The sequence below is a fragment of the Myripristis murdjan genome, chromosome 22 (assembly GCF_902150065.1).
Source record: "Myripristis murdjan chromosome 22, fMyrMur1.1, whole genome shotgun sequence".
NCBI lineage: Eukaryota > Metazoa > Chordata > Actinopteri > Holocentriformes > Holocentridae > Myripristis > Myripristis murdjan.
In genome coordinates this window covers 19,647,659-19,672,559 of record NC_044001.1, presented here as the reverse complement: position 1 = coordinate 19,672,559, position 24,901 = coordinate 19,647,659, and the positions used below count along the sequence as shown (strand labels likewise).

At 44.6% G+C, this 24,901-nt stretch overlaps 2 protein-coding genes across 4 annotated transcripts in view; one reads left to right on the top strand and one right to left on the bottom strand.

Annotated features, from left to right (window-relative positions):
- The window catches only part of akt1 (v-akt murine thymoma viral oncogene homolog 1), a 30,690-nt gene extending 20,636 nt beyond the window's left edge, over positions 1–10,054 (bottom strand). The window contains exons 1-2 of one of the 2 annotated variants that reach the window (XM_030081901.1): positions 9,826–10,054; positions 5,831–6,016 (exon numbers count right to left, since the gene is read on the bottom strand). In XM_030081901.1, the coding sequence (XP_029937761.1) occupies positions 5,831–5,876 (46 nt within the window). In that variant the 5' untranslated portion in view covers positions 5,877–6,016; positions 9,826–10,054. The remainder of the gene's footprint in view (positions 1–5,830; positions 6,017–9,825) is intronic. The other variant, XM_030081900.1, reaches the window with a different exon arrangement.
- A 4,740-nt stretch (positions 10,055–14,794) lies between these two features.
- zbtb42 (zinc finger and BTB domain containing 42) lies at positions 14,795–18,892 on the top strand. Of its 2 annotated transcripts, none has more exons than XM_030081884.1 (2): positions 14,795–14,914; positions 16,238–18,892. In XM_030081884.1, exon 2 carries the CDS (start codon positions 16,252–16,254, stop codon positions 17,845–17,847), a length of 1,596 nt encoding a protein of 531 aa, XP_029937744.1. In that variant the 5' UTR covers positions 14,795–14,914; positions 16,238–16,251; the 3' UTR covers positions 17,848–18,892. The 2 variants fall into 2 exon arrangements, with proteins under 2 accessions (XP_029937744.1, XP_029937745.1); XM_030081885.1 differs by lacking the exon at positions 14,795–14,914 and adding an exon at positions 15,091–15,164.
- Positions 18,893–24,901: the final 6,009 nt, after the last annotated feature.

Genomic DNA, 24,901 nt, shown 5'->3' with positions numbered 1-24,901 from the left:
ACAGTCGACTCTTAGTCTCCCGACAGCTGAGCATCCCAGCTTGGGCAGCCCACCCTCTCCACTACTCCCTTTAATTCTCCCTCTCCCTTCCAACTGGAGAGAGGTGCCAGTGATGTGATTGATGTCGGAGACTGGGGAGCTTTTCGCCGGTCGAAAAGTAGCTTCCGCCGCGGGTCTGTGTTGTCAGCAGGGTCATTATCTTCGCAATAGGGTAGTGGGTGGGGATTGTGTGCTGGAAGCGGAGGGGGAACAGAGAGGGTGAGGTGGTGAGGGCCAGCAGAGGCACAAAAGAAATGGAGGGGGGGTTAATACAGACAAGAGGAAGAGGAGGAATGTGGGAGTCGAACAGGAAGGAATAAGGGGAACAACTGGGATGAAGAGCGTGAGGAGATGACAAAGAGGGAGAGACAGCGAGACAGGGATGAAGGGAGACAGTTGTGGTGAGCAGGAGGACTCTACACAGCAAAGTAAGCACGCAGCGGGCTTGTCGCGCAAGGAGATGAGCGGCGGAGGTGCCACCTCCCTCAACCTCCTGGTCCCCCGCCATGCCAGCCAGTCTGCCTGCTGACAGCTGCACCCCAGCAATTTACTTCTCTCCACCACATTTAGCAGGAAGACTGCTTCCCATTACCCAGAGCAGGGGGTCCGTGCTGACGGCCAGACGCCCAGCCAGAGCCGCCGTTTCCTGGAGAGACACCCTCTGCTGCTGGACGCTGCCTCTGGGGCTTCACTCCCAACTCTGTCTGGCACATCAAGTTCCTCTGCTGCTGCTACGGCTGGGTGTGTGTGCCTGAGCATCAAGCCACCAAAGTTGGAGACGTTATTTGTCAAAAAGTTATTTAAAAATACATACTTTGGATTACTTTTTCAGTCAAATTAATGTGTTACACCACATCACCACTGAATGACTGATGATTTTTCTTTTGCAACAAGAATACTGCAAGGGCATTAAAGCTCTGAACTTTGCCCTCCTGCACTCCTCATTTATGTATTGCTTGTAATTGTGGTGAATTAGGAATTTATTTTATTTGTATTCTTTTGAAACTGCTCTGGAAAACAATATCAGCTGAAATCCTAATATACCTACACTGTACACATTTTTCACTCCATATTTTTTCTGAGTTTACCAAGTAGTGTTATTTATTGATACTGAGTCATCTATGAATCTATGAATTAAATAACGTGCAGATGACAATTTTTTTCTCTTTTCAGTTAAAAAAAGAAAGAGGATTTTAAGCAGGGTAACATCACAGCAACAATCTTCCTTCAACTGTGACTTAACAGGAGACATAACTATGTGTATAACTTTTAATGCAACAGTTAATGCAATAATTTTAGTCAAATTTTAAAAAGGAAAAAGTAAGAATTGAATTGAATTTAGCAACTGAATGATTTTATTACTGTAGCTCCCCAACAAGAGTGAGCCAAAGGCTTCAAGATAACAAGCAGAATGGTTTTAGGACCCATTTAATTGGACTTAGTTGTTTTATATGCACTTGAGACGTGTTCATTATGTGTAAAATGGCTCAGGAATGTCGGTGAAACGGCTTGTAAGTTGGATCAATGAGATACTGCTACAGTACTGCAGTATGCAGTGTGAGTGAGTGTGTGTGTGTGTGTGTGTGTGTGTGTGTGTGTATTCCAGTAAGAATGTGTGGCCCACGGCAGCTATAATGAGGGGATGTGTAGGAGCCTGGGCGAGCCTGGTGGTAGAGCTGGCAGCCAGTCAAAGTCCTGAAGTCCTGAGACAGTCAGCATTGCAGCGCCTTAATCAGGTGGATCTGCTCTTTTGAAGAGCAAAAACAGCTCACACCCACACTAAGTTCCCTTATTGAGACCTGACACAGGGAAGAATCCGTGCTGCTGAATCAGTATGAACACAAGTCTGGAAAATGTTGGCTGAATTGTTGGAGGCCTGCTCACCAGATGCACAAGGCTAAATATTATTCAGAAGATGAAAAAAGAAAAAAAAAAATCAGTCTTTCAACTACAGGGACTACTGTGTTTGGTGTTGTACCAAATCCATGCATGCTTTCCCCCTCTCCCTCCCTCCCTTATGCACACTTTCCTGGACCACCAACAAGGTCTCGCTTGGAGGAGCAGCTCATGGGTGTCTTTCAGTCACATGACCAAGGGAGCCAATCAGCTGATGAGCTCCCAACCGAACCACGAGAGGGTCCCAGTGGCATGGCGCACAGAACATCCACTTTCCTGAGGCTGACTGGGTCACTGAGCAATGTTCTAGGAACATCACAAAGACGCTGCTCAACTTCTGTCTCCCTCTCCCTTTCTCTCTCTCCCCCCTTCGCTATCTCCACTGGTGTGTGTTCTCCGCTTTCCCTTCCCCTCTCCCTGCACCCCCTCTCATGACTCAGAGCCAGCTGAGCGTGCTACCCAAATCCAACAGTTGTTGTGGCCTTCGTTAGCCTAACGAGGGGGCCGGCTCTTTATACTTGTCAGGGAGCAAATGAGTCAAACAAACAAGGGCCAGGGAAGAGGGGAGGACAAGCGAGTGCTGTTCTGTTGAGCTTCACTGGGTTCTTGGCCGCAGCGCTTCCCTGGAATCTAGGGAACCCACAATCTGCCTCTTTGATGTCGGATGATGCTCTGGCTTTGATGGAAACTTTGGAAAAACACACTTGCAAAAAGAAATAACATGCTGCTGGGTCTTTGTGGCCACTAGAGGCCGTAGGCACATTCAAGCTGTGTGGGTGCAGTAAGTGAACGATCTAAAAAGGAAGTATCATTTGAGGATGCATAACAACTGGTTATGATAGTCACAACAAAGTTTCAGTGTTGTTGCAAGCCTCTACTTGCGATGTGGTCGGTGCATATGTGCACATGGTGATGCACTGCTGGCAATGTACTTCTGCAACAATATTCTTCACACTGTTCATATTGACAGATGTGCAAGCATGTGCACGTGTGCACACGTACACACACTACTCTACTCCAGTCATCCTGCACTGTTTTGTCTTGCATTCCCCAACTGTCCTTCCAAAACAGATAAAATATGATAACAGCCACTATAGCATATCGAAGGCAGTGTCTACAGTCCAGACACATGACTACAGAGCAAGGCTTAAGGAGAAAGTATGAAGGTGTGTCCTTCTGAATGAGATCATCTGACTAAGCTGAGCCTGTCTGGAACAAATGTACAGAACGCTCAACGGCTGAGAATCTGGATCTAAAACGTGAGATTAGCCTTACAGCTTCCAGGGTACCAAGACACAATATCTGCTCCACTTTCTTTCAGGAGCCTCAAACCAGTTTACACTTGCATACTAAACATGACTAATCAGCCAGGAATCAAAGAGCGGGAGAGAGTGGTGTGGATGTTCTCGGCTTCCACAGCTGAGCTGCTGTGCTCTGCGCCCGTGACTGGCCCACTGTGGAATCCATTCATAATGTAGCGCCATTAAATGGGCATTACTGGAGGGCAAGGCCACACTTCAGCTGTACCCACTTTACTAAGTCTCCGAACAATGTGGTATGGCGCTGGAACACGTGCCACAGAACAAAGACTAAATGTTGATGAGAATAAGAAGGGCTATCTTTTGTACAAGATTAAATTGGTGTTTTGAGCACACACATGGTAGTAATGAGCATGCTGAAGTGGTATAAGCCATTTATTATTACGCCCACATGGAGATGTGAGTCACTTGGGTGGCGCCGCTGCACTAAAAGGCTCCACTAAAGGTGCAACATGGGAATGATAGTCGCTGAGTGGGGGCTGCCTGGCTGAGGTGATGGACAGCAGGACAGGGCTACTGCAGGCTCACCTTCTGTGCTGTGGCTCTGGGGCAAAGACAGCATGACAGTGACGCGACACTAAAAGCCTTCCTGTCAAGGAGGCAGGCGGACGCCCTCCAATCAAAACACAGAGGCTCTGGGTGACATTTCACAGGGCACAGCTGCTGGGCCGCGACAGCATGCCAACTCACTATTCCTGAAGGGTTGTTTGTTTTGTGTGTGTGTGTGTCACGACTGGGAGGGTGTGTGTGTGTGTGTGTGTGTGCACTTAACTTCCTCATCCCACACAACCATACTGTTTTTCTACCGGTCACTATTTGACTGTTCTTATAGTTACATTTTACACTAGGTTTCTCTCCAAATCCTCCATTCTTATCACCGCCAGAGAAGGTGTGGAAAACTGGACCTGTGCCAAAAGTGCCAACAGATAATACACACAGAAGGGAATAGACACCAGGAAAAAAAACATTAACCATGCAAATTTAAAGACGCAGAATGAAATGACGCCTCGGGGTAAACCTTTGATGGTCAAGTCAGAAAAACAAAATTTCACAGCCTTCTTTTTGATGAGAGGTTGTGTGCCTGTTCTTGTTTTTCCCTGAATGCAACCACACTGGAACAGATTCCCTTTACAGCCTGTGGTACTCCAAATAAAAATCTTGAGTGATCATAAATTTTTTTTTTATTGATTTTTTGGAGACCCTTAGGGAATCCATGATTGTTGATATTCTAGATAAACCCTGGGTATGAAACAAGCCACTCCAGGCGCTATTTGGTAACTACTTCCTTATTCTGCTCCTTTGCTCTATACCCAAAAATGAAACAGTACCCAACATTTTGTCCTTAACCTCCCGGGAAGGACCTGGGTGTGTCTTCCTGGGACTGACTGAGCTGAACCAGGCTGACCCTTTTTCTAAACAGCAGCCTGTTGTGTATTTGGCCCAGGCCTCGGGGAGGGGGACCGCGGGCTACACACCATAGCAGCACACTGTCACCCTCCCCACACATCCCCCAAGACCCACAGGAACTCCCCTCTCCTTGTGACCTGTCTCCCTGTCACCTTATCCCCTGAGTCACAGCCTTGGTTTCCCCTCTTCCAGTAAAAGCCTGGGTCCCTGGCACTGGGCCCTTGAACCTTTGGTGGTTTTGGAGGAGTTTCTTATCCTACTTTGCCCCTGGTGATGGTGGTGGAGGTGGTGCAGAGGAGGGGGCGCAGTTTGGAGGCAGAGTCAGTATGCACACATAAAGCTGCTCAAAGCCAGCAGGTATGTGAGGAATGCCTTTTCGTCCAAATACAACGGGACTCGCGCCCGACACAGAGCCACGCCACGCCACACAGCACTGTCAGAGCAGCGAAATGGGGCCCGCTGGGGACTCTGCAGCCAGATGGCTCTTTACATTAGATTTGGGGTACTGTCTCTTTAAATAACCAGGAATCGATCACCTCACAAATATGTCATTCTGTCCAGACACTTCTGCACCATTTACAGAGCAATACTAAATCTGCCGTTAGTGTAGCACAGTAGACACTCCTTAATCTGAATGGTGCAAGAATAAAGGTAACACGGATTTGTGAGACATTTTGAGTATGCTCAATTTATGGCCCAAAAAATACATGAAAACAAACAAATGTGCATGCATTCCATAACACCCTGTCTAATTGAATTTGCACTTTAAATGTGCTTAAGCTACATTTATCAACAAGGTTAGCATATGTCATACAACATTTTACAGTCTTTGCATATTTTGCGCCCTGTGCCAGTTTTGTTTACCTAGCCACGGTAACAAAATTTGGTCAGTGAGGTTTCACTGCATATTGATGCGTGTACTTCATTTTTTAATTTAATTATAACAACGCCTGAGGAAACCACAGCATATGAATAAAGAGGAACATAAAGTTTGAGTCACTGCCTTCCTGCCACTCACTTTATCAATAAATAACTTGTAATCATAGACCCTGAAATTATGATGAAATTAGAGTACTCTTTACAGCGGTTTTGATATTTAATCAAAACCGCTATGGTGACACAGAACCCTCAAACACTATTTTATTGCCAACTTTAACATGTCTATTCACCTCTTTTATGCAGCCATCCCTCCTTGACGATCACCACATCAGTCATGTTGGTGAGCAGGGTGGGGGATCCAGGATTCCTACAGGGAGAGACACAGCTTCGTTTCCCAAGTGTCCTTCACTCAGCCCTGTGCGGGAGCCTGGAGTCTGAGGCCTGGGGTTTGGAGCTCCCTTCTCAGTGGTGGTTACCTATTAGTTGAAGAAGAGTAAAAATTAGCCCTGGATTAAGGTGAAAGATTTTCTTTCCACCTGTCTGAATATTAACCTTCAGGTCAACACAAAGGAAAGACAACGGAAACTTGCAGATTCTAGCGCTAACTTATCCAGTTAGTGGATAATACGCTGCTAATTGTTCCGTAAACCATGGTGTGGGAGATCCATGAGAAAAGTAAAGCATAAAATTATGCAGATTCAGCTAAGATTGAAAGATATATAACATGCGCAGACTGCAGTGACAGTCATCTGATCTACACCAAGTGCGGCACAATTCCTTCATGGTCTTTTTTTTTTTTTTAGAAATTACAAGTACTAAAAACCTGTAGGCAACTAGAAAAAAACATCCCACTTGACCTTTTGATTCATTCAACACTTGCTTTATCACATAAAGACAGCTTTGAATGCGGGGTTGAAGCAAAAAACAATCAATTGGCATGCTTTTTAATACAAATGTCACATACCGCGCCAGGCAATCTCTGACCATTGACTAAAATCAATTAGCTCCATTGGAGTGAGGCCATCAAAAGAGAGCTCTGTTCGAGTGGCCTCATCCAGCGTACTGGTGGGGACATCAACAGGAAGTGGATGGGACTATTGACAGACTAGGAGCCAGTCATATCCAGCACAGCCCCAAGCTCAAATACATCCGTCAGTGAATAAGCTACCAACATGCCTTTAACTGCCATTGTGCTCATTTCTCCCAATGAGTAAAAGTGAGTTTATAAAAGAAAGGTTATTTTTGCTCAGTGTTTTTGTTTATTGCACTGGGTGTGCGGTGCTTGTGTCACACAGTCGTCGCTGGGAGGATCACTGCGAGGGATTTGGAAAGCACACCAAGTGCAATTCAAACTAGGATCACACAAACCGTTGGATCCCCTTGGCATCTTGGTGTGCACTCTCTGACACAGACACGCACACATTATATACACACACTGGAATACATCACACAAACAAGCTGTAGCGCACACACACACCACAGCCAAAAAAGCAACACATGCACAAGGCCGGCTCTGGAGCCACAACAGAGCGCTGCTGTTTTAATGGGAGCGACCTGTTGCTACTGCGGCCTGTGTGGAAAAGCTGGGCCGCTGCCAGCACTGCAGCCAGCAGCCACTGAATGAACCCAGTACCCTGACAGCGGGTCACATGGTCCTAAGGCCTCTGGGCCGCCGCCTGCCTGCCTGCCCTGCTGTCAGTCCGGCTTTCAATCATTCATCATTCTGGCTCTGGCTCCAGGGGCCACCCCATTCAATGCAAATCAGTGTCATGCAGCAAAGATGCCACACACCGAGCCAGTCACTGGGCCAAAGAGGACAGTCCCATGTGTTTATGGCAGCAAGCGGAAAATCAGGCTGACATCACACCACTGCTTCCCTCAGCACAGACAGATGGATCAAGATTCTCTTGGCTTTAAATTCTCTGCTGCTGAAGAATATGCAGCTGGATTGCAGTTGTGATGTAAAACCATCGGTCTCAAACATTTCAAACTGTGCCAATAAATGAGAACCCAAAGCGTGCTCACTTCACGCTTGATAACAGACCTTTGAATGTCAGGTGGTTTGATGAAGCTAATACTAATATGACCCACCACACACTGCAAAGTTCCTGTTTCAAGTTCCTTGAATTCGCATCACTAATGATAAGAATACTGTGGGTAAATGCAGTTTGACCTCACATTGTGCAGCAAACTTGAACAGCAATCGCCAAAGATACACATGGCTAAGGTCAACACTATTGTAGTTGTGCATTTGGAAATCCTTACCAGTAGAGCAAACATGCATATTACTGCTCATTCTTCAAAACAAAGGAGAATACAAACTAATTCAGGAAGATTCAGTCAACTCACCACAGCATTAGATACAAAACACATGTACAAAGGTAGGCTTAAACAAAAATAAACTAACCCTACACAGAATAAAAGACAAACAACCGAATACAACACTTCATGGCCCTCCTGAACTCTACTAAATAAGGTTGTCGCACATTAACCTAATTTTTAATCGTTCATGACAGTCATCCTAAAATCTAGTCTCATCACTCGGCTGGTAACTTGAAAGACAAGTACACAACTTGAACGAGGCAACAGGCATTTTGGGCCATGGTGTCCTCAGCACTGTGACACACAGAGTGAGGAAGAGGACAGTCATGTGATGCCAACGCTGGGCCAGCAGCATCATGCGAATCTTTCACAGCGATAACACATCTTTAACTCCTGTGGCGTACGCGCCCCGGGACAGGCACAATAAGTCTGACTGTGTATGGGGCAAATTTCAAACAACATTCCTCAGATTCTGCATGCAACTGGTGGCACATTTGCGTCAACAGGGCTGCGAGGAGATGGAGGAGGAGGGGAGGGAAGGGTGAGGGTGGGAGGTGACTGGCATTTTCTAAATAGAACAGGGAGGGCCAAAGAGTAACTGGCTGCATCATTACGCCAGCTTGTTGCGTCTTCGCTGTGTCACATGCCAAGTCCCCCCACGTACACCCAGTGGACAGACGCAGTCTCATGACTGATAAAAACAGCATGTTGACACTGAAGGCATAACGGGTACAACATGCCCAGGGACAAAGTGATTTTCACTCTTTGCACACACATAACACCTGGGAGATGAGGAAAAGCAGATAAATATGGAATTATTTAAGTACTCAGTGACATCGAAGACAACAAGTAGGGCTGTACAGACACTAACAGCATCAGTTAAATAATATGTCACTTTTTGTAGAGAAGAAAAGTGGTGGAGTAAACTAGTTGGGCACAAAGGTTATGCTGTATGTCCATATGACCTGTCTTGTTTCTGTAGCATCCAGACAAAGGTGCAGGGAACAAGGTCAAGGACCACATCAACAGGTTTCAGACCTCAGACCTAAATTTAATATCTGGAAACAAACAAACAAAAAAAAAAAACTATCTGTATGTTGTTAAATATGCTTTAGTAGGGGTGAATACAGTTGTCATCACAAGGCTGTAAGTGAACAGTGAAGTGAAAACAGTTTTAAAAAGTTTTTTTTTTAAAGTTAAAAACCTATGACCACAATAATGAGCCACATACATTCCCACACAGCACCAACTTCCTGGGAGTGAAATATCAGTGAAATAGCACATTTTTGCTTGGGACCCACCTGGCATCCCCACTGTGGGCCCCTGGAGGCCCCCAGACCCCACATTGAGACCCACTGCAGTTGACAACCAGTCACAACAAAGATGAGCTACTGTGGATCAGTCCAACTAATTCTGAGTTAGCAGAAACACAGCTGGAACAAAACAACATGTTTTCTCATACAGTCAAACAGGGAAGTTACCAGCTCAGGTTAACCTTGTCTGTCAACATGGAGTTCGCACGAACAAGTAAACAAACCCTGGGATAGTTTATAACAATGAATGGGTTGCACACTTGAGCTCATTGTTTTCATTTGTGTAGCAGACCGTGAAGTACAAGTGGAAAAATAACTTTCGAGTGAAAGTGAAATGTTTTAAATAACGTGACAGCACATATTTTGGCCCGAGGGCTGTGTTTCAAAGAAGTCATGGTCAACAACAAAAAAATGAATGGTTAACATCTTGAGAGATTGACTATTGTTCATCAGAAACGGCGACGCGGTCGTTTAATAGGGAGTGCTCCGGTAACGTCTGCGTTTCCCCGCAAAATAAAGTTACACGACAAAGTCAAGTCAGGAAAGTACCTCGTTTTCAGGTTTGCATTTAGCGATAGAAAGGATATGGGGCCTAGCAGGGCAGCTTGGGTGAGAATAACCGCATCCCATGTAGTACAATGGGGACCTACCCTGTCTAGCTGTCGACCTCTTGTAGTTAACCATGCGAAGGAAACGCGGGCATTTACCTGGACAGGAATTCAACAATGTGTCCGTTTCATTATAGTAAGCTGTTTCGGCGGTTTATGTAGTTGATAAGTCCTTCAACAATCTGGACAAAAGTGCTCTCATTTACTCCGTTTCTCTTGCCTTTCTTCCACTACACCTCCCCAACGCGCTGTCTGCAATGCCTCTGTGGCAAACTGCTCTCCCGGGTCCTAGCGCCAACCCGAGCACGGCTCACAGTAGGCGTGGGCTGTCATCGCCCCATTGAAAAATCCTTAGAATATTCCTATAAATATTTCTATAAGGTCTGGAAGTGTGTCTGCGGTATTCAGTGGTGTTTATAGTGCCCTTGTCGCGGCAGTGGTTCCCAAAGTAGGGTTCAGGGACCACAAGGGGGTCCTTGAAGGGTTCCAGGGGGAGCCAGAGGCATGAGGAACTTTTACCTTTATTTCCTTCACAAGAAGAAGCACAATGAGAGATTGAGCAGAGTGACTTTGACTTATTTATTGTGGCTATTTTGTTTTCACTTTCTCCACATGCTCCTTGACTGGTAGCATGTGCAACACATTATTTCATTTTTATGCGGAGCATGAAAATAACAAATAAAGGAAATCTCCAAAGTCTCGACTAAGTTTTGTTTATACCTGGCCACCAACACAGCAGTTATGTAATCCTGTATTAAGTCATATCTAACAATGAAATCTCCTCACGCAGCATTCCTGAGGACAAAACGATATCACATATGATATGATTCACACCCTGATGAAGGCCGAGGCCGAAACATGGTGGTGATTCCCACATAGTCCAATACATTTTTTTTTTTTAAACTACAGAAGTGTGTGGTCTTTACTTTATCTTTTCTGTTTTGACCAACTGATAAGAAACTGCCTGAAAAAGTTTGGGAACCTTTGAGCTATGGCAAAACTACAATTTCCCCATAATATTCCTATGCTGTGGTAAGAACATGGTACTGTTCTTAAATTTGATGAGACTGCCATAGCTGAAGGAGAAAAAAAATCTAAAAGTAGCAAATATAAATCACTGATACTGTCCAACATGTAAGCATACAATACTACTGCATATTTTCTGTTTTTGATGCATATATTACAAGTATGTATTGCATAAATATACAAGAAAAACATATCAAAAATTGTTTGGACACCACTGGGTGAGAAGTTGTGCAAGAATTGATAAATAATATTACAAGAACAGGATAGCAGGGGCAGCTGCCTGCACTCTCTTCTTGATGAAAAATGCACTGACCCCTGCCCTCTGCCTCCCAGCCTCTTCTCTTGCCATTTCCCCTCTTTGTCACTTACGCTGTAATGTGTTCCTCGCTGCTACTACGCTTCAACCTTGCCAAGCTGTTCCTGTCATACAAACAGGGCTGACCGAGGGTATCCCATAACTACTGTTGTTGTTTTTCAGCAGTGCCCTCCTCCTCCTCCTCCTCCTCCCCTTCGTCCTCCTCCACCTCCTCCTGCTTGGCTGTCTGTGGCCTGGTGATGAGTATGTCTGCCCTGTTGTGCTGTTGATGTGCTCTGTGGGTTCAAAGCAAGAGCACTGAGATCAAAGTCTTCTGCAGAGTTCTTCCATTTAGTTTGTCAGCTTACCACTGGCTGAAATTACATAATGCCTTTCCTGTCAAAGATCCATCTGATCTCTTTTGTTGTCTTCTTGCATTATCTGTCTGGAGCATAACAGACAGACACAGATCTGATTCATCTGAGATAGGCTATTCAGTTCAGTATTGGCTGGAAAGTGGGTTAAAGCAGACTAGATGATACATAGCAGAGACAATTAGACACAGAAGAGGGGGGGGGGCTACAGGAAGGGGAGTGAGGGGTTTTTACCAATACACCATCTAGGGGAGCCTAGAGTGCCATGTTAAAAGCAGGATTTCATTATATAATCTTCCTGTTATGCAGCTATGTGCAACACCAAAATAAAGACATGTGACAGAGTGGTGACATTAATTTGTTAACACCCTGAACTCTGATTTTCCTCTAAATTTCCTCTTAAGCAGCTTCAAAATTAGAATGAAACATTTTTCCCTCCAATATTGTTTGTCAGTGTCACATCTATTTTGAGTATCTGGTTGCAAGGCTTCATCACCCTTATACTGAGTCAAATGCACCAAACCAAGATGTCATTGTTTTATGGCTGCACCATTATATCAAATAGAAATTGTCTAATGTGCATAATTTTATACACATTCATAGTAAATGAGCAGGACCTGTTTGGTGTGTTTGGGAACCTTGGGGTCTCCACTAGAATTTAAAATAAAGTTCACTGGGATTGAACAAAGCAGCATGCCTGTCTAATGACAAACCCACTAATGGGACTGACAGAGCTGAAGAGGTTAAATGTGCAATAAACAAAATTGCCCAGAGTCATTTAAATGAAGATGATTGAAATTCAACTGACAAAAAAATAAAAAAAATAAACAACAATGTAATGAGTTGATGGCTGAATCTACATCCATTTTCATCATCAGGCCAACTCATTGGCAGGTGAGTGGCAGTTGCATCTCAACGGTCCTTATTTTCTCAATTTCAATTACTTCTGCAGCTTAAAAAGTATGTATTTTTCATTTTTCATAAATTCTCTTCCTTGAAATCCTGAGGGGTATGGAAAACAAATTTTCAAAACACGGAGAAAATATGTGTTCATTCAGGTGTTTACTGATGACTTTGTTCCTGTGAGACTAGGAGGCTGATGAATCTCAGCACAACAGCAAAACTAAAACCAACAGCTGTTGTGCCCCGATAAGTCAAGTCAAACTTGTTGAAGAGCTCCAATAACCGCAAGACCAAAAGCATCACAAAGCGTTACAATCCTCCCCAGAAAGACAGCTCGGTGCTGACCGTCCCTGCAATGAGACCACTGGTCCAGTGGGAAGAGTGATGTGGTTCAACTGTGGCTGGTTGGCTGGCTGGCTGGCTGGCTGGCTGGCTGGCTGGCTGGTCAGGCTACACTGGAATGCGGGGCCTTTTGTTAGTCTGAGAGAGGAGTGGGTCAGGGGGAGAATGCCATTGATGATTGCAGAGAGGAAGAATGAACCTCCAGGAAGTGTTCTCCCTCTCTCTCTCTCCCTCACCCCCTCCCCACTACCCCACTCTCATTCTCTCTCCCTCCCTCTCTCTCTCCCTCTCTGTCTATCTTTTCTCTGTGTGTGAGAACCTTCACCGTGCTGAGCCTCTCTCTCTGAGGCCACGGTCCCCGGGCACAACCACTGCTTTGTCTTGCCCCTGTGAACACACACCCCTCCTCTAACTGGGTGCCTGCGTTTGCCAGGCCAGGGAAACACAGGACCACTGGTCCTATTCTTATCCACATACTTGCTCCTGCATGCATTGTGTGTATGTGTGTGTGTGTGCTGAATGGTAAATTGTTTTTCATACTGCACACACACATCAGACGCTTTCACATCAAAACATTTTGTTTGCTGTTGTTTTGCAATGAAGTCATCCATCATTTTGAGGCCCTTCATAAGTTACTTGTTCAAGAATCCATTAATCTACCGGCGTCCAATTAAGCTGTTAGAGCGAGTGAAGGGAAATACCTTGCTTTATTTAGAGAGACAAGCTGTTCTTGCCCTGTGCTTGTGATCATCTGGACACGAGCTGAGCACAGATATCCACCCTGTATGATGGTAACAGCCAGACTAAAAGTGGAATAATGCAGTAAGTGGATAAGAATCCCAGCCAGTGGCCCCTTCCAACCAGTGGCTGCCGTCTCCCGTCACATTGCTCATTCCCCTCTGTGTCAGGGGGCTGTGAGGAGCCGCAAATGGCCCTTTCAAAACACACGACAGCTGGAACACAGGGCAAAGGTGACTGAGGCAGTTGGGGGAGCACGGGGAGGGACAGGAGGGGAGGGGGGGCATAAGATGAGCAGCTGCAACCTCAAGCCCCTGTTTCTCCACCGTGCCGCCATCTCAAGCCTCAACAATTACAGAAGTACAGAACACTTTCCCTCTATTCGCCTATTTTTTTGAGAATCTGAAGGAAGATTTTTATAATATACTTTTTCACTATTTCTCCTTCTTTGTCTTTGCAAATCAGTATCATTTCCTATTTAATGGGCCACGGGAGACAATTGAAACTATATAACACAGCAGGGACTGATTTGTTCTGGATAAACAAAGGCACCGGGCTATTTGGTGCCAGGGAATTCCACACCCCAAAGCAGGATTAGAGAGAACAGTCCTCATGAATTCCCAATAACCGAGGCAAATCAGAATCCATGATTTGTTTTTCCTTAGAGACACTTGTCGAGATACCACTTCTTCAAGATGCAAAATATTGTCAGACAAACTTAAGGTGTGTCTTCCATCAATATGAGCAAGCCTAATAAAACCATACATACAATTCTAAGAAAAAGGCAATTCACCTATTGGATTTAGATAATAGAGCAATTCTAGAGAGCATTACCTTGGAACAGTTTCTAAAAAATAGTTGCAAAAAGAAGAAAGCAAAGGGGAAGCATCTCCTCTTCGTTTTAAATTTGTTGTCTTTATTATTATTAGAATGGAGAGTGAAAATCAAGTAAATGAGGTAGAATTTTGACTGAAAGTTGTAACATAGAAAGCAGTGATCCGCAAAGCGGTGAGGGTTTGGTGACATATCTCTGCTAATTAATATCCTCTCAACCAATAATTCCTACATTTGTCCCAATAAATTTAATGGATATCAGCAGGTTTGAAAGTTTGGCCAAAGACACTTGGTCACATGGTTGGATTCTGCGAACAGGCGCCCCTGTGCAGGACAGGTGTTTTAATAAGGCATCCAACTGATATCCCAATGTACTCTGCTACTTGCTGCCACTGTGTGAATTCACGGAGTAGTACAGAACTTATTGTGGCCGGCGTTATCGCGAGACTTGTGCCATTATCAACCTGCTTGACACACAGCAGCGCTGAGTGCAGCCTGCCTTGCCAGGGTCGGACTGAAGCTCAAGAAACGACAAGGAGAAGCGAACATCTGGCTGCACATCATGAAAGGACGTCGGAGCGTATAGGACGAAAACACGACGAACTGGGGGGAAATCTATGTAAGTGTTGCGTTTTTGTCTACAGAAATGGAGAAAGCGAAAGTTAAGAGTGTCCCCTCGCCGCTTCGTTCAGCGCAGTTGGCTTTGCTGTGAGTTCCTCTGCTGTTTAAAAGGCTCCCAGCAATGCGTTTCCCAACACGGACATGGAGCTCGTTTTACTGCGCCCTTGGCCCCCCTAGTCTCCTGCTCGCACTTTTCCCTTTCCTTTGAAATAATCCAACTCCTGCAGGCTAATTTAAACCACCATACAGTAGGTATCAAACATCAAACTTATTCAAAAGAAATGCAGTTTTGTTTATTTATTTATTGTGATCCCTGCTTTGACTCGTATCGAAATAACCTCTTTAAACAAATATCTCCCAGTTGAGCGTGTGTTTCTGATCGGTGCGTAAAGGGCCACACAGGGCGTCTTATTCTCGTCGGCGGTTTGTCGGGTGCAGTTTTGCTTTGGCCTTCCAGATAAATTGGCCGATAAAAAGTTGGATACGCCGTGTAATCTTGTGACACGTATAAGTCTACTCGTATAATAAGTTTTGAGGCTTTTTTGGACTGCGTAGCTCAGAGTTAACATATGGCATAAAGAGGAGCACAGCTGGAGGTAGCGTTTCCATTGCGGTGATGTCAGAGCAGCTGACTCCACAGCTTGCAGTGTAATTAGCAAACAGAGCACCAGTTTACTCACTCTCCTCAGCTCTTATTTTTTTTTCTTTTACGTTACCCTGCTCCGATTGAGGAGCGGTATCATTCACAGTCCCACTTGGCTGTGTCTATAAACACTGTCGTTTTTGTGTGCGTGTGGAAACGCCGGTGCGTCCGTTTTCGCATTTTTCATGGGAAGCGCAGAAAGTAGGCTGACCACCACTAACCGGAATACTTTTGATAATTGGAGAAGGATCCGTTTACACCGCGATACGAGGGTGGACGAGCGCAGCAAAGCGTATCCTGCACCACTGGGAAGAGTGTAGAATTTAGGTAGATTTGTTTTCTTGCTGGATAGCGCTTGGTTACAGCTTTTGGGTGAAACCCTTCTCATTTCCTTCCTCCTAGATATCGTCTAAAGTAATTCCTATTTCTGTTTCATATCACGAATAATTTTATTAACTTTCACACGGTCGCTTTTACAAACACCGGAAGTTTAAGGTATGGTAAATGATTTTTGCCACTTTTTAAAGGCACGATAAGCTGAACTTATTCCCACATTCTCTCTGGGTCTCGTTACTTTGCATTTGCCTCTGAGCGCCTGTGCGTCGCTTACTCCGCGGCGCCCTCTAAATGGCTGCATTTTCGTTTATTCAGTATCCTGTTTTTCCTGTTTTTCATCAGGTTATGAAGGAAGAATGGAGTTCCCAGACCATAGCCGCCAGTTACTGCAGTGTCTGAGTCAGCAGCGTCACCAAGGTTTCCTCTGTGACTGCACTGTTCTTGTCGGCGAGGCTCGATTCAAAGCGCACAGAGCCGTGCTGGCCTCCTGCAGCATGTACTTCCATCTCTTCTACAGGGACCAGCTAGACAAAAGGGACGTTGTGCATCTCAACAGTGACATTGTGACAGCCCCGGCTTTCAGTCTGCTCCTTGAATTTATGTATGAGGGGAAGTTGGAATTCAGCACTCTGCCGGTGGAGGATGTCCTGGCTGCAGCCAGTTACCTCCACATGTATGATATAGTGAAAGTGTGCAAAGGCAAGCTTAAAGATAAGGAACTTTGCTCCCTGGATGAAAAGATGAGCGAGGGCTTAGGCTTGAGCTGTCTGGACAGGGAAAATTCCTCAGATGGCGAGCTGCACAGTAAGCAGCTCGGCCGGCGACAGCCCCAGACACAGGCTCAGGGGCTCCACAGGGCCCCCCCGGCAGAGGAGTTTGACATGGACAACAGCGAAGTCAGGCTGGCTGTCACAGATTGTGATAGGTCTGCGCAGAGCAGGCAGAAGGCGAACGGTCACTCTGGCAGGTCCCCGGACCTTGTAGGTGTCAATTATGTGTCAGCAGAGGCCGAGCCCTGCGTCCAAACAGCTGGAAAAACAAAAGCTGATGTCAGTAGTTCCACCGTATCGCTGTCCCAGAGGTCCCGGGCTTCAGATGACATGGACTGTGCACTGGATTTGTCTTTCAAGCCTCTGTCTAGCAGAGATCCCTTACACCCCTCCTATGTCTCGGGACAGCTGGCCCTCGACAGCCAGCAGCAGGGCACTGAGCCACTTGTTAAAGACGAACACGACTTGCTGTCAGAGCAGGAGGACAGTGAGCCGATGAGCCCGGAGAGCCAGCGCTTTGGGAATAGTGCCAGGAGCTCAGTGGTGACAGGGTTCGCTGCCCTCTTCCCAGGCAACAACGGCTCCACAGCCGCCCTGCTCTCCCAGGAGGAGGACCTGATGGAGGAGGAGGGGGAGGCCTGCAGGGGGAGGGAGGGCGCTTCAGGCAGGGAGGGCGAAGAAAGGAGGGGTAGGCTGCTGGGGGACAGTGAGGAGGAGGAGGAGGATGACTTGGCCTCCTCAGACATCTCCACCTCCAGCGGGGTGCTCCTGCCCCCGGGGCAACAGGTGTGTGTGTGCCCCCTCTGCAGCAAAGTCTTCCCTAGCCCTCACGTGCTGCAACTGCACCTCAGCTCACACTTCCGTGAGAAGGACGGCGCACGTTCCAAACTGTCCCCGGACGGCTCGGTGCCCACCTGCTCGCAGTGCGGGAAGACCTTCTCCTGCATGTACACCCTTAAGCGCCACGAGCGCACACACTCTGGTGAGAAGCCGTACACCTGTGGCCAGTGCGGCAAGAGCTTCCAGTACTCTCATAACTTGAGTCGGCACGCTGTAGTTCACACGCGCGAGAAACCTCATGCTTGCAAGTGGTGTGAGCGGCGCTTCACCCAGTCTGGGGACCTCTACCGCCACATCCGAAAGTTTCATTGTGGCCTTGTTAAGACTCTCGCCATTGGATAAAACATGCCTCTCACCAGTGCCATGACATAAGACAGAGTATGTCTTTTCATATATGTACTACTACTGAACAGTTTCCCCCGTTAGTATACAGTTTGTTGGAGACATGTGACATATCCTTTTGGAATTCTACCCCATGTGGCATTTCACAAGTTGAAGATGTAGCAACTTAAAAAAAAACAAACAAACTGGAAGTGTATTCTGTGCTGAGCTATGTCATAGGCATACATGATGGTCAGAGGCAGACAGGTGAAGATGAACAGGCTGTAAAGATTAACATGGGTGCTGTGAAACTCCAGCTGGATCTGTGTTGAAGGTGAACAAATCAGATGATGCACTTGTTTATTTCTGTCTTGTTAGCGTCACTGTTGAGTTTAGTGAGGAGTGTATTTGCTGAAAGAAAGGCATCCTGTGTTCATACTTTATGGGTGAATGGATGATAGCTAATGCTATTAATGTTTGTTAATACAATCGTCTGAATGAATGAGACTTTATTTGTGCACATGGGAGAACAGAACCGTCCGTGAGTAGCAATATATGATTTTTTTTAACTCCTACATTATTTATTTTGAGACGTGTGTAGTCCTTAACAAGTACACTATCATACGGCAGCAAAATTAAGCTTGACTACTGGAAGTATGATTTTTTTTTTTTTTCTTGGAAGTAGATTTTTATTTTGGTTGGAATGAAGTTGGTTACAGTTTCATGCTCTTTTTTATGGAAGGCAACAGACCATCACACTTTAGTTTCCACCATGGATCACCAACATTTTTTATTTGCCTCAGCCTCAGAGTTACCTGATCTTTTGTTGCTAATCCAAGCGAGCACATATCGAAGGAATGGCCTTCTAATTACAACTTTAAAAGACGCCGTATAATCAGAGGGGTGATGGAGAGTAGTTATTATGAAGATAAAAGATAGCTACAGCTAATGCCTGTAACATTGGTGCCTACTGAAATTCTTAACACCTCACCTAGTGTACTTAAACAAGAATAGGATCTATTGCCATGCCTTCTTCAAGTTCACCTAGTATTTGGGTGTTTTTTTTTTTTTTAATCTAGATTGCACTCTTTTGCAAAGTGTCTCCATACCAGGTGGTAACAAAGGTAATTGTCTGCACTGGAATGTCAATTGATCCATGAGTGTCCTTAATTAAATAATTTACGAGAATGTAATAAATGTGTGTAGATCAAGCTTCTTGTCAATTTAGATGTTTATTGACTCCTTTGGCTGTAAGCAAACTGTTACCAGTAAATTACCTTGTTATTTCCTGGTATGACATCAGTATAAAAGAGGGTAAATTGACAAAGAGTTTAGGGGCATGCCCTTGGCTGGCAGCGAGGGAACAGAGGGTGAGAGATGGAAGCAGTACATCATCTGTGTGCCTCAGTTATGGATGGATTACTGTAGATGTCTGTCGGTAGCGCTGTTTTCTCATCAGAGCTCTGCTTCTTTGCCTGCAGCTGCACCTACTGAGTTTCTGTTTTTCGTTCCTTTTGAGTTAACTTTGTCATATATCATATCTTCTTATTGTCTTGTACGTAAACATACTACTGATGAAGTTAGAGCTCAAGCCTTTCGCTGGTACTGGTCTTGAAAGAGTCGTTGGGGGCAAATTGAGCATTTTTTTTTTTTTTTTTTTTTTTTGAGCAGTGGAATGGATTTCTTCTGTCGGGGAGGGTTCACTTAGATGCTATATGGATTCTTACCAGGGGAGTAGCACTAAAAGTTCACAATATTTGTTTAATCTGTCCTGAGAAGACTTGATCAGAATTATTTATTAGTGTGACTTGGTTCAGGGTTTACTATAGGTGTGATCTTATTTCTATAAGCTTGAAAGACATCACGTCTTGCAGAGCTATCTTGGTACTCTTTCACTGGTATTGGGGCTGTCTGTTCATTTACGCTGTGCAAATCAAGTTACTGTAATTGTACTTTTAATATACCATATAGAAACCTCTGCAGAGTATTCAAGATTTGTCACATGGAACATAGAGAAGCACTTGTTTGTTTGTTCTGTTTTTTTTTTTTTTTTTTTTTTTTTTTTTAGCATGCATATAGTTTCAACACTATTGTCTAGGCTGCTATTTCTTACTATTTGTATATTTAATGTAAATATATATTCTATTTATCAAACTGTTTTTTTTTTTGTTTTGTTTTGTTTGTTTTTCCGTGTTCAAACACGCATAAGGTTGAGAAAGCCAGGTGTCTTATTAAGGCTGCAGTCTCTTAGCTCAGAGTGGCATGTCTTCCCCAGAGAGTTTTGGTTCCTCTTCCATATTCAAAGCTTGATTGGACTCCGCCTCGCGACAAATCAGACCCATTAATACCGCTACGACTGCTGTTCCGCCAGAGGAAACAGTTGTTCACAAGCACCACCACACCGATACGGTGTAGGCTACCTATAGAAATCAGACAATACGGGCATTGTTCCCCCAAGTCCCAGGTAGTTCTCAAGGGATCATTGTGTATCTCTCTCCGAGCTGTGGGGAGAAAAGGCACCGCCAGTCTCTCTTTGCACTTTTCTGTATTGAATGGAGCTATTGGAATGTGAGAAATGTATTTAGCAAAGGGAGAGCAAGGAGACTGTAAACAGGTGTATTGTCTGGAGGCATCAAAGAGCAGGCCTTCTATCCCAGCATGCAGCAGATAAGTGCTTCATTGTTCTTCTACATGGAGGAGATGCCACGGTGATTTGATTGCACATCTATCTAGAGAATATCTGAATTATCAGATTGTCGCTTTCCAAGTGCCCTCACTGCTCGATTTTGATAAAACTTAAATCGGGGAATAATGTTTTCCTCTGGGAGAGCTTTGGAAGTCACATGCAGGTGTCACCTACTTGTCCATTTCTGTAGTCTCCTTAGGGTGGGTTTGTGATTTATTTGATTTGATTTGATTTTTTTTTCCCCCCCTCATTAATCACCAAGACTACATTCAGGTTACGCAAACGTCTTCACATGTGCTTTGTAGGTGTTGCTGCGTGTTAGCACGTGGAATGAGTCACCTGTCGAGAACCAAACCATTCCCCTCAAAATTGCATGCAGCCTGTTTCAATTTGATCCCTAACTTGTAGTCGTTATTGTAACTGTTTGGATGGGGCTCGCGTGTAATTTTATGAGGAATGATTCGGCTCCTTATTTATGTTCTTGTAACACTTACAGGAGTCAGAAAAAAAAGGATCAGCAAAGGCATCCACCCTTTTCGGATGCCCTGAGAGTTTAATCACTTTTGTAAGTTGTCACAACGACAGCCTACTTTTTTCAAGTCCAACATTTACATCATGAAAAAAAAAAACAGTGTTTCATGAAATGTGATTTTTTTTTTTTTTTTCCAGATAACATAGGTGTTCTGTAGCATTGCTAGCATAAGATTTTTTTTCAATCAGAACACACAGGAATGTAGATTATGTCACTTACTGTTGTCTCAGTTTTCTTTTAAAAGGAACATTTCTTATGTGGTGCAGTTGAATTGATTACTCTCTAATGTACATTTGTACAGAGGTAGAAACTAACGAAGTGTAAAGAATTGTTTCTGTTTTCTTGTTTCCAGTCTTTATTTATACCTCCAGGATGATCACAGAATGTGCCTTGTAGACACACTAATAGGTGTTGCATCTGGAGAAGCCCTTTTTCTATACTGTACATTTGCCCTTGACTGCGGTGGTAACATTCACATCACCTTAAAAGCAGCCCAAGTGAAGTTAAAAGATACCTATTGTTCCCATTTCCCCCCTGTCATATCAAAACTCGGTCAAAGCTAAACTTTTGAAGGCCATTTATTTTTGCTGCTTTGGGAGATTACATTGAAGTTTTGAGATTTATTTGCCCGTTGTGTTTATGTTAATAAACCGTTGAACATGTAAAACTGAAGACAAGCATTTCTGTGTAGGGCTTTTGTTAGCCAAACCTGTTGGGGACTAACAAAGCCTGTTCCTTGGTTAATGTCACTGCTGAATGTGAAACACTGAGATTTTTGATTTATGACTTATATGGAAACAGTGCTACTCTTGATTGAGGGCTATGTTTGCCTAACTCATGCTGTATGATCTGTAAGTCTAAAATGACTGTACTGATACTGGAATTTTGTCCTCTGCAGGTCACAACTGTGAAATTGTGTATAATCATGAAAAATATTTATTATTGCATTGCTTCTTGTGCAACATTTGACTGTCTCTCAATTTTAATTTGGTTAAAAAAAAAAAAAAGCTTCTAAATGTCAATGAAAATCTTTTTAATAGAATTTGTAGAAGTGCCATTAGAATTTAATATAATTTTTTAATAAGAAAGGTATATTTTATAGTAATCAATTGCTTCAGTGTTAGTGGTGTAGAGATTAGGGGACAATCTTATGCAGAATTGACATTGCTTAGATGAGGCAATTTACTTTGATCTATAATTGTATGTGCATATTTTTTTGTGCTTTTGGAGTGTGCTTGTGTGTGTGTGCTGTGGAAATGTGACAATCTTGATTTAGGTCTTTATTAAGATTATGCATAGATTAAATGGAGCAACTTTCTGTGACTGTGTGGATTTCATTCATTTTTTTTACCCTTTTGGTAAGAGTTTTACTCTTTTCATATTTAGTTATCAGTCTGGTTATAGTGTTTTTTTTTTCTCTGCAGAGAAGACACATCCAGTTTTCACTAATTGATGTAGGAGCTGCGAGATGAGCTAAAAACAACCTAACAACCTTTGTGAAATAGAGAAAAATAAGGTAAAAGCAGATTCTCATACACAAACCACTTAAGAGCGTTTTCAAGGAGAGCCCCTCTCTGAGCAACAGCAGCAACAATCAGCCAGCCAGTGTGTGTGGGCAGCAATGCAATGTGTACAGCGACAACAGAATGTGATAATACTGTGGGCCTTACAGGCCCGATCCCATTGAAACCATAAACTGAGCTCAAGGACAGAGCACTTTCAGAGATGGCCTGCCATTGTTCCAGACCTGTTGCCAATACTCCAAACAAAGGGGATAAACCTGGGATATCAGAGTCATTTGACTTTGTTGTGTGATTATTAAAACTAAAATCCAACGACAGCATCACAGCAATCCTCAAATTAATCTATGTATGCATATATAATAGAGTAAACAAACCACTACCAAATATGTGTGTCTAATTGGAGAACTCCATGCCAATTCAGTGGTTATTTTCTATGGAGAGAACTTTTAATTATCCCCCTGCTGCACAACTAAAGAAATCCAGCTGCTCTGCTATGTGATCCCAATAGGGATGGGCTCGGGTTCCCACCACCCTCCCCCAATCCCAGCACACCCATTTTGGGAACCCCATATAGACAAGGGCCGCATCCAACCCACCCTGCCCCCATCCATCCTACCTCCACCCCCTCAGCCCCCAAAGCACGGCCCCAAACCTCGGCCTCATCCCACCACTCTATTGTGTGCGTGGGTAGTAGCTCAGCCGGTCTATTGTCTGGCCCAGCTCCCCAGCACGTACTTTATGCACAAACAGACGACACAGCGGCGCTGGCCAGGCAGACCCAGCATAAAGAAAACAATGTCCTCCCAAGATCATTCATAAACACCCTGAACAGCCCGGGCCAGCTCATGGTAAATAAAGGCCCTCTGCAACACTATGACCACCTCACACTGTAAACATCCCTGCAGGACGCCTCAGAGCGCTTGCTGGCACCAACATCTCACATCTGCCCAACGGGATCTGGGGCTTAGACTGCCTTGTGAGTGTGTGTGTGTGTGTGTGTGTGTGTGCATTTCTTGTGGACCGAAACCTCCACATAGAAAGTCGGGGCCATGTGATAGGGCTTAGCTGCAGGCTGACGAGCAAGCTGGGATATGAGCAGTGTTACTCAGTAGTGTAATAAAACATTCCTCTTCAAGCCTCAAAACTGGGCTCATTTGGCAGTGTTTTTTTTTTCTTGTGTGTGTGTGTTTAGAGGTACTTGAGAGAAGTTGAGAGGAAAGTTGTAAGTGTCCACCGCTTCACAAGGCCAGCGGTGGGAGCCCTTGACCTCTGAAGGGACGGACTGCCAGGGACAGCTGGTGTGGCCTGTGTTTATTTATTTATTTCTTAACAAAAGACAGGTGGTCACACTTGAAAAGGGCACACAAACAGTCACACATGCGCTTGTGTGCAGAAAATGCAAGCGCACACACACACATACACACACACGGGTAGTTTTTTTGTCTCTTTTTCACTCTCTCCATGTATATTAACATGCATATAGTTACCAAGCCACTTGTTTGTTGAGCTATTCTTTGGGCTTCTAGAAAATCCCAATCATATTGCTCCCAAGGAAGAACTGTAATTCAGTCCAATCCAAACTGATGTTAAAAAAAAAAAAAATCAAATATATACACTCTGAAGAATGAGAGGGAAGAGTCACCATTATTGCCAGTTTTTGAGGTTAAATGTTCTCTGTGAACATACTGGAGGCACATGCCATGCCCTTGCCCTGTCCTCTATTTATCCCCATTTGAAGGGACACTTAAGTTCTTGATCACCATCTACAACTTTGATCTGAATTGCATATACAGAGTCTGAATGGCTAAAAGTGCATAAATACATATCAACTAGTGCCCTCACACTGGGGTTGCCTTTTTTTGGAGTGGCTTGTCGTGAGTGCCAAGACAGTGTGTCCTTGGTCCACTGCACAGCTGTCACTTACTCACTCGTTGACGCATATTTATAGCAGCAGCATCATTGGGCCTGACGCTCGCGACACTCAGGCCACAGCTGGTCCCCAAAAGAATGGGTGAAAGACAAAGCCACATGCTCCCGCTGGCGGACTGCAGTTGCTCTGGTCTGGAAGGGTTGCGGGTTATGTGGCCCCTCTGCTCAAAAAACACCCGGCCGTACACGTACGGGACGAGGACGGATCACAGAAGGCGCTCCGTGACCTTTTCCATTAGTGTGTGTCAGGGATTGACAGCTGCTCAGACCCATTTTGAAGGTACATGAACACATCACATCATTACAAGGTTTAGAGGGAGGAGAGGACCCCAAGCACTGGCATCCTCCCATCTGCAAGTTAACAGTGACTATCTCCAGTGAAGACAGACAGGCATGTTTGGCCTG

Bases quoted from the DNA above. Each gene is read 5' to 3' on its own strand.
- zbtb42 (XM_030081884.1), top strand. From the start codon at position 16,252: ATGGAGTTCCCAGACCATAGCCGCCAGTTACTGCAGTGTCTGAGTCAG.